At 68.8% G+C, this 7,956-nt stretch overlaps 2 protein-coding genes across 3 annotated transcripts; one reads left to right on the forward strand and one right to left on the reverse strand.

Moving 5' to 3' along the window:
* The first annotated feature begins 75 nt into the window (after positions 1-75).
* Positions 76-2,127, forward strand: CHMP2A (charged multivesicular body protein 2A). Of its 2 annotated transcripts, XM_031964146.1 has the most exons (6): positions 76-251; positions 970-1,149; positions 1,262-1,441; positions 1,575-1,705; positions 1,797-1,858; positions 1,949-2,123. In XM_031964146.1, the coding sequence occupies exons 2-6, from the start codon at positions 982-984 to the stop codon at positions 2,071-2,073; spliced, it is 666 nt and encodes a 221-aa protein (XP_031820006.1). In that variant the 5' UTR covers positions 76-251; positions 970-981; the 3' UTR covers positions 2,074-2,123. The 2 variants fall into 2 exon arrangements, with proteins under 2 accessions (XP_031820006.1, XP_003766804.1); XM_003766756.4 differs by lacking the exon at positions 76-251 and having other exon boundaries at positions 982-1,149; positions 1,949-2,127.
* Positions 2,128-2,256: 129 nt separating this feature from the next.
* Positions 2,257-7,557, reverse strand: TRIM28 (tripartite motif containing 28). Its single transcript, XM_031964111.1, has 15 exons — positions 6,566-7,557; positions 6,321-6,433; positions 5,723-5,855; positions 5,491-5,626; positions 5,260-5,376; positions 4,919-5,180; positions 4,731-4,845; positions 4,568-4,644; positions 4,438-4,477; positions 4,313-4,355; positions 4,008-4,227; positions 3,591-3,919; positions 3,362-3,497; positions 3,053-3,274; positions 2,257-2,976 (listed from the first exon to the last, which is right to left on the reverse strand). The coding sequence occupies exons 1-15, from the start codon at positions 7,044-7,046 to the stop codon at positions 2,803-2,805; spliced, it is 2,598 nt and encodes an 865-aa protein (XP_031819971.1). The 5' UTR covers positions 7,047-7,557; the 3' UTR covers positions 2,257-2,802.
* Between the last annotated feature and the right edge of the window lie 399 nt (positions 7,558-7,956).

A 7,956-nucleotide genomic window follows, 5' to 3' on the forward strand; every position in this document is an offset into this window, starting at 1 on the left:
TTGCGCAAGCGCGTTCTGCGATCCGTTCGACCCAGTGCGCCTGCGCATTGTGGCTCGGTGTCCGGACGGGGCGCGCGATAGTGACGTCACGGCGCCAGAATCCGGAAGCAGAGGCGGGTTCTGGGAGAAAGCGGGCGGCGAGGAGACCCCGGGCGGCGGCAGCGCGGGGTCGGTGGGCCGGCGTCCAGCGGAGGGCAGGGTGACCTAGGGGGCTTCCCGGAGGCGGCGGTCGTGCCTCCTGTTCGGGGCCGGTGAGTGTGGGGCGCGGCCCCCGCTGAGGGAACCCGGTTCCTCCCCCCTACCCCGCGCCAGAGCCCCTGGATCGTGGCCCTGTCTGTCCGCCCAAGCCGGGACCGCGGCACCCCGCGGAGCCCTTTCATCCCACTGATCCGCCCCCCCTCCCCATCCTGCCGCCGCGGCCCCGCCCAGGGAAGCCCCCTCCCCATTCTACCCTCCCAGCCCCGCCCCGCCCCGCCCCTCGCCCTACCTCCCAAAGGGTGGGGGGCGCGGCGTTAGCCTCCACTGTCCAAGGGGCCGGCTCTGGAGTGGGACTGAATTGGAGCCAGACCTTGGTGATCGTGGGGGCTCCGGGCCTGGGGAGCCTGGGTTTGGGGTCCAAGTGAGCACAAGGAGCTTCTCGGGAGTCTCTCTTCCGTGGGCAGGGGCCAGAGGAGGGGGACGGGCAGGGGCGGGGAAGGGGGACGCCGGGGTCCCAGAGACCCTCCCACCCCCACCAGTGTTTGCCTTCTGTTCGTCGGCCCCAAACTGCCCTGTCCAAAGTGGCCAAGGGGTATCCCCGCACTTGGCGCCCCCATCCCTTCGCGTCCGGCCTGCCCTCGGGGCCCTCGGCCTTCCGAGCTCTCCCCTCCGGGCCCCCGGCCGCGCCGACCCCAGCGGCGCCCAGGAAGGGGAGAGGGGGCGGGGCCGCCGGCGCCCCGGAGCGCCTCACCACTGCTCCCTGTCGGCCAGCTCGGCTTCACCATGGACCTACTGTTCGGGCGACGCAAGACCCCCGAGGAGCTGCTGCGGCAGAACCAGCGCGCCCTGAACCGCGCCATGCGCGAGCTGGACCGCGAGCGGCAGAAGCTGGAGGCCCAGGAGAAGAAGATCATCGCCGACATAAAGAAGATGGCCAAGCAGGGCCAGATGGTGACTGGGCCCCGGGGCCCGCGCTTCCCGGGGGGGCTGGGGGGGGCCAGGGGCCACAGGGGTCGGGAGCCCCCCGGGGGGCCCGCTCCGAGCCAGGCTCTCGCCCCCCCAGGACGCCGTGAAGATCATGGCCCGGGACCTGGTGCGCACGCGGCGCTACGTCAGCAAGTTCGTGATGATGCGGGCCAACATCCAGGCCGTGTCCCTCAAGATCCAGACGCTCAAGTCCAACAACTCCATGGCGCAGGCCATGAAGGGCGTCACCAAGGCCATGGGCACCATGAACAGGCAGGTGCGGCCGGGTCTGGAGCGCCCCTCACTGCCGGGGAGCTGGGGGCCTGGGGAGGCAGGGGCCTTGGGGCACCCCTCACTGCTGGGGAGGCTGGGGGGGGACCCCTCAGTTCCCAGCCCATCTGCCCCCCCAGCTGAAGCTGCCCCAGATCCAGAAGATCATGATGGAGTTTGAGCGCCAGGCAGAGATCATGGACATGAAGGAGGAGATGATGAATGACGCCATCGATGACGCCATGGGGGACGAGGAGGACGAGGAGGAGAGGTGCTGGGAGTCTCCGGGCTGGGGGGCAGAGGGGGGGAATCTACCTGCATCCCTTCTCCCTTCCCTCACCTCCCACTCTCTGCCCCTTCAGCGACGCCGTGGTGTCCCAGGTGCTGGATGAGCTGGGCCTGAGCCTGACGGACGAACTCTCCAGTGAGTGCCCTTGCCCCAAATGCCCCCGCTCCCCCCTGCCTAAAGCTTAACCCTAAATTTGCTGAGGGCCTGTGCCTTTTCCTCCCACAGATCTCCCCTCCACGGGTGGCTCCCTCTCAGTGGCGGCCGGGGGCAAGAAGGCTGAGCCTTCCGCGGCCCTGGCCGACGCCGATGCTGACCTGGAGGAGCGCCTCAAGAACCTGAGGAGGGACTGAGGCAGCAGGATGGCCACCAGCCCACCACGCCGAGAATAAAGTTTTTAAAGCTGACAGTGTGTTTTGCTTATGATTGAGAAAGGGGGGCAAGTGCCAAAGGCTGGGTCCCACGGACCCCTGACCGCCACCTCCTTCCCAGTGCCCATCGGCGCCACCCCAAAAGAACAAGCCAGACAAGGGAAGGTGGGGAGAGGCATGGCTGGCAAGTTTATTGGGTATGTCAGTGAACTCCAAGCTCAGTACAAGAAGCAGATGACAAGAAAAATAAAGGCAGCCCCTGGGCCCCCCGAGGGGTAGCCCCCCAAAGCCCCTTCCAACCCCTAGCTTCTCCACGGAGAGATTGTCAGGAAAAACCAACCTGACTTCCAGAGAAGTCAGACCTGGGGGGCTGGGAGGGCCCCAAGAGGAAATTTTCGTCCGTCTAGTCTAAGGGGGAGGGAGAGGGGCCCACCACCCAAGGCCGCCTGCGCTCTCCCCAGCCAGGCTGCATCCCTCGCAGGGGAGGGGCCCAGAAGGCAGCCATGCCCACCAGCCAGCCCCATACCGGGGACCCCCAGGGCACCCCACTCGCTCTGGGTCTGTGTGACTCGTGGGACCTTGTCTCCTGGGTTACGTTTTTATTTAATCAAGAAGTAAAAACCGTATCTGGGAGGGGGGACAGAGGGGCCAACAGGTGAAGGAGGGAATGAGTGAGGGGATGCTGGAGCCGTTCTGGGAGCAGGCGGGGGCTCAGTTACCGTCACTGGGGCCCCCCACCAGCTCTGGAGGTGCCAGACCGGGGCCTGGGATGGGCGGAAGGGGCTCCACCAGAATAGCCGAGAACTTGGTGTCCCCGAAAGCCTCGTTCATGCGAGTCTCGAAGAAGCGCTGGAGCCCGATGATGGACTGCACGTCGGCTTTGTCCTGTGGGGGCAGGGGAGTCAGGTGCCTGCTGTGCCCGGGGCCGCTCCCTCCAGCCCCCAACACCCGCCCTCCTCACCTCTGTAAGCTTATTGAATTGCTTGAACATGCGGCCCACGTCCTGGGCAAACTCCTGGGGGGAGCTGTAGGGGGGCGATAGCTTCTCCTGGAGGCGCGCCCGGATCAGAGTGAGGTCCAGGGTCCCGGGCTGCTCCGCCGAGGGCGTGGGATCTGTGGCCAGCCGGTGCAGGGGGCGGCAGGGCTCGTGGCAGAGCAGGGCCAGCAGCACACGTTCGCATTTCTGCAGAAGGGCCCAGAGCTCAGCAGCAGCCCAGGTGCCCTCTTTCCCCCTCCCTTGCCCATTCCCATCCCCAGTGCCCATGGGTACCTGCTGGTTAGTGGGCGACAGCTTGGCAGGGCAGGTGTTCCCATCAGGGGTCAAGGCCACGCTCTCGGGGCCGGGAAGAGGAACCTCATCTTTACAGTCCACCACTTCCTGGCAGAGGGAACAGCTCCACTCCTCCCTGTGCGAGAGAAAGAAGGGCATGGCCATCAGGGGAACCGGTTGGCACCCACTCCCAGCCTCCCGCCCCTTTGCCTGCCTGAAGCCCACCTACCCTGGCACCTCCTGCAGGGCAGGCAGGTGACACTCCAAATGGAAGCAGAATTCGCACTGGCTACACATCACCAGGTCACCCGGCTTCTGGCAGACACGGCAGACAGTGGCGCTGTCATCCACAGCTCCGGGGCCGCCGGAGGCCGCTGTGGCTGCCGCGGCCGCCTCGGGGCCTCCCAACACTTCCAGGCCAGAGCTGGTGCTGCCGCTGGGGGAGGCCAGGTGGGGGCCTTCAGGGCCCGAGGCCTCCAGGGGAGGCAGCAGCAGTGGTTTTGTCTCCAGCCCCTCCACCCCTGGGGGGGCTCCGATGGCAGCTTCTGTCTCTTCCTCCTGGTGGGCACAAGTGGGGTCTGAGAGTAGAGATCTGCACTGTGCCCCCCCTCCCCGCCTCTGGGTAGGGGTTCTCCTGCTACCTTACCTTGACCATGGCCATGGGGGGCATGGGAGGACCCCCTGGGGCCCCAGGCTGGCCCCCCCTCTCAATGACAATGAGGTTGTAGTCCTCGTTAGTGGTCCCCGGGAAGACTTTGAAGACGGGGGGCTGGCTGTCCGCGGTCAGGTCCAGATCGAGGCGCTCCAGGCTCACCCTGGGCACCTTCCGCATGAGGCCGCTCACTTCCCCCTCACCGGACCGGGACCTGAGGAGGGCAAGAGTGAGGGGGACCAGCCACCAGCCAGTCAAGAGTCTGCCAAGCCCCAGCCCTCAAGGGCTGCTCCACTCACCTCTTCATTCCAGACACGTTGGGTTCAGCGCTGTAGGGATCATCTGGGAGACAGGAAGCCACAGTCAGGACCCCCAGCCCTGCCACACCCAGCCCCCACCCCACCCCCTCTTCCCACTCCCTCACCTGGGCCGTAACTCCCATAGCCCTCCTGCAGGTCCATGGCCTACGGAACAGAGAATGGGAGTCAGGGTTCAGTGGCCAGAGCCCCAGCCCCACCATCACCACAAAACCCAATCACCTCAGGGGGCCTTACCTGATTCCCTCCAGGCTTTCCAGGGGCCCGGGGCGGGGCCATGGAACCAGGACCACTTCTCTCAGAAACAATCTTGCCTGTGGACAGAGAACGGGGCTGGCTTTAGGGTCTTCAGCCCCTCCCCTACTCTCCCCCCTTTTCCCAGGAGCAGAGGGACACCCACCGAAGGCCTCGGCACTTTTGGTCCAGGCGTTGAGGTCCCACTGGAACTTCATGTCGCCCTGAGGCTCCACGGGGTCCACGATCATCTTGAGAGCTCGGTGCAGCTGGAAGTAAATCTAGGGGCGGGGTCCGCATAAGTCAGGGCCCCTCCCCCCAGCATCCCCCGCCCCCCCACACCCCGCCCCTCACCAGCTTCTTGGACAGCAGCAGGGCCGTGTTGTTGTCGCTCTCCAGGGCCCAGGAGGCAAAGCGCAGGATGTGCTCCTGATGCCGCTGAATCTTGGTCATGGTCCAGTGCTGGCGCTCCAGCCGCTCCTGCTGGCCCTCCGTCACCTTCTGGGCGTCGTTGACCAGCACACGGCCCCGCTTGTTGAGCTCCTTCATGATCTGCAGGATGGCCATCTTTACATCCACCTGTACCCGCTTCTGCACATCTGTCACTTGGCGGATGCTGGGGAGAGGGAGGGGCTTCAGCGCCTGCCCTGCCCGGCCACTCCCCCCCCCCCAAGCCCAGCCGGTCGGTCACTCACGAGGTGCGCACTTCCTTGGTGTTCTTCTGCAGGGTGGCGTGCTTGTCCCCCAGGCGCTTGACCAAGGAGGCCAGGAGCTTCCTCTGGTTTCTGACGGCATCCTCCAGGAACTGGTACCTGAAGGCACAGCTAGTCCTTGGTGGGGGTCCGCCCTCCCTGCCCAGGCCCTGCCCCCGTAGCCCAGTGGACCTCCCAGGGCCCCCCCTCCAGCCCCGCCCGGGCCCCACTCACTGATGGTCCTTGTGGGCATTGAGCTGGCAGTCCCGGCAAGTGAGAGTATCGCAGCTCTCGCAGAACAGCACCAGGGGCTCGTGCTTGTGGACCGAGCAGTAGACAGTCCGTTCCCCATCGCGGGACTTGGCGGGGCCTGTGTGCGCACCCAGCCCGGGCGGTAAGCCCTGGTCACCGACCACCTCTCAGCCAGTGCCCCCTCCCCCCTGCCCACCCCCACCTGCCCCCCCACCTGTGGAGCGGACCGTGTGGTCCTTGGTGTACTTGACCCGCTGGTGGGCCTCCACGCAGGTCTCGCACAGCGGCTCCGAGCACTCCACACAGTAGCTGGTGGCTGGGGCGTTATCCTCGCAGCTGGTACAGCACTGCAGAGAGAAGGGACCGGCATGGAGGGCCTCCCCTCTGCCGCCCCCACCCTTACCCACCCCGGGCAGCTGTCAGGAAGGCTCTGACCACTGGGCTCTCTCCTGCTGGGGTGGGGCACCACACCTAAGGACGGGGAGGGGCTGGCGAAAGGGGTGTGGCCGGGGGGCGTGGCTCCCCATAAGGAAGAGGCCAGAGACAACCCGGTACCCCTGAAAGGCTGGGAACTCCCCAACAGGTGGAGGGCCCTCACAGGCAAAAAGGGGAGGAGCACTGGTTGCTGGGGCGGGCTGGAGGGGAAGGGCGCACCTGGCTGGTGAGGGGGGTGTGGCTCCCCGCGGGGCACAGGGCTCACCTGGCTGGGAAAGGGGCGTGGCTCCCCTGGCGGGGCCTAGGGTTTCCCCGGCTGGCTGGGCCCGCAGGGGGAGGGGGCGCACCTGGCTGGCCGGCAGGGGGAGGGGGCGCACCTGGTTGGCATCCTTGGGGTCCGGGGCCGCCTTGGCGCCGCTGTCCCGCATGAAGTAGTTCTCCACGATGTCCTTGGCGAAGCACTGCTGTTTGCACACGGGGCAGTCCACTACTGCGGGGGGGAAGGGCAGACGGGAATTCGCGGAGGCCCCCCCCTTCGCTCCCCTCCCCCCTCCCGGCCCCGAACAAAGGCCTCGGGCGGCACGCGGCGCCCCTCCCCCGCCCGGCCCCTCCCCGCGCTCACCCGCGCCATCGCCCCCGTTGTTGGCTGCGGCGGGCCCGGCGGCGGTGCCGGCGGCGGCGCCGGGCGCGGAGGCGGGCCCGAGGAGCAGGCACTGGCCGCACACCGAGTGCAGGCAGGGCAGCAATCGCGGCTCCCGTTCGGGCCGCAGCCGCTCGCGGCACACGCCGCAGTGCTCCAGCAGCTCGGCCGCCTCACTCGGCCCTCCGCCCGAGGCGGCGCCCGAGGCGGCGGCGGCGGACCCGGAGGCGCCCGAAGCCGAGGCGGCGGCGGCCGCGGGCCCCGAAGGCGCCCCGGCTGACGACGAGGCTGCGGCGGACGAAGCGGCGGAGGCCGCGGACGACGCGGCGGGCCCTGGCGCAGAGGGCCCTCCAGACGCGGCCGAGGCCGCTCCCGCGGGCCCCCCGGGCCCACGCTTGTCGGCACCCGCGGGCCCGTCCCCGGACCCGGGGCTGCCCGCGCCTGCCGCCACAGACGCCGCCATCCCGCGCTGCTGGCGCGCTCTCCGCCGGGGCTCGGCCCGGGCCTCACGCGACTCTGCTCGCGCTCCCGCTGCCGCCGAGGCTGAGGCCCTGGGGGTTCGCACGGGCACGGCGGGCGCGGGCGCGGGCGCGGCCTCGGTCACGGGCCTTTGCGCGTGCGCGTCGGGACGCGCGCGCCACGAACGGGGAGGGGAGGGGCCGGCCGGCGCTCCCGCCTCGCGCAGGCGCACCGCGGTGCGCGCCGCCGCCGCCGCTGCTCGGCTCCGCTCGGCTCTGCTCGGCTCGCCAACGGCCCAGGCCCGCGCCACGCGCCGCCTCGGAGCCCGCGTCCGACGGGACGGAAGAACGCGGTTGCTGGGCTTGCTGCTGCGTTGCCCGACGCAGGCGATGGGATCGCGGCCGAGCCGCGCCGAGGCGAACGGGAGCAGGAGCGCGAGTGGGAGCGGGAGGAGCGCGAAGAGCAGACGCTAGAGCAGGAGCAGGAGACGGAGGAGGGGCAAAAGAGAGCGCACGCCGGGGGGGCGGGGCTAAATAACCGACGTCACCACGCTGCCCGCCAACCGCCTTCCTTCGGGCCCCCGCGCGCTGCTACGCCTTGACGACAGTACGTCCCGCACGAGGGCGGGACCCGGGGCCCGGGATCCTAAAGAAAGGCGCTAGGGGCGGAGATGGAGGTGGCGCTTGCGCACTGCTGCTGGGCGGCCCTGGACGCGGCAGGAGGGGCGTGGGTAGCTGGGGATTTGGGGGAGGACGTCAGAGGCGGGAGCAGAAGGAGACGGAGGGCTCGGGGCCAGACTCGGGTTTCGGGGACGTTCCTTTTGGAGGCTCCGGTACCTGGTCTCCCCCTTCCCCCCAAGCCCGTTCTGGGCGCAAGCGTAGGACCAGGCCCCGGGGGCGTGGCTAAGGGGGCGG

This window comes from Sarcophilus harrisii, chromosome 3 (genome assembly GCF_902635505.1).
Source record: "Sarcophilus harrisii chromosome 3, mSarHar1.11, whole genome shotgun sequence".
NCBI classification, from domain to species: Eukaryota; Metazoa; Chordata; class Mammalia; order Dasyuromorphia; family Dasyuridae; genus Sarcophilus; species Sarcophilus harrisii.

What these genes read in the sequence shown, in the direction of transcription:
- TRIM28 (XM_031964111.1), bottom strand. Translation starts at nt 7,046, where the DNA reads ATGGCGGCGTCTGTGGCGGCAGGCGCGGGCAGCCCCGGGTCCGGGGAC. An exon ending in AATGCCCACAAGGACCATCA is followed by an intron (nt 5,377 to 5,490) that starts GTGAGTGGGGCC and finishes CTGTGCCTTCAG; the next exon opens with GTACCAGTTCCTGGAGGATG. An exon ending in ACCAAGGAAGTGCGCACCTC is followed by an intron (nt 5,181 to 5,259) that starts GTGAGTGACCGA and finishes CCCTCTCCCCAG; the next exon opens with CATCCGCCAAGTGACAGATG.
- CHMP2A (XM_031964146.1), top strand. Translation starts at nt 982, where the DNA reads ATGGACCTACTGTTCGGGCGACGCAAGACCCCCGAGGAGCTGCTGCGG. An exon ending in TGGCCAAGCAGGGCCAGATG is followed by an intron (nt 1,150 to 1,261) that starts GTGACTGGGCCC and finishes TCGCCCCCCCAG; the next exon opens with GACGCCGTGAAGATCATGGC. An exon ending in GAGGAGGACGAGGAGGAGAG is followed by an intron (nt 1,706 to 1,796) that starts GTGCTGGGAGTC and finishes CTGCCCCTTCAG; the next exon opens with CGACGCCGTGGTGTCCCAGG.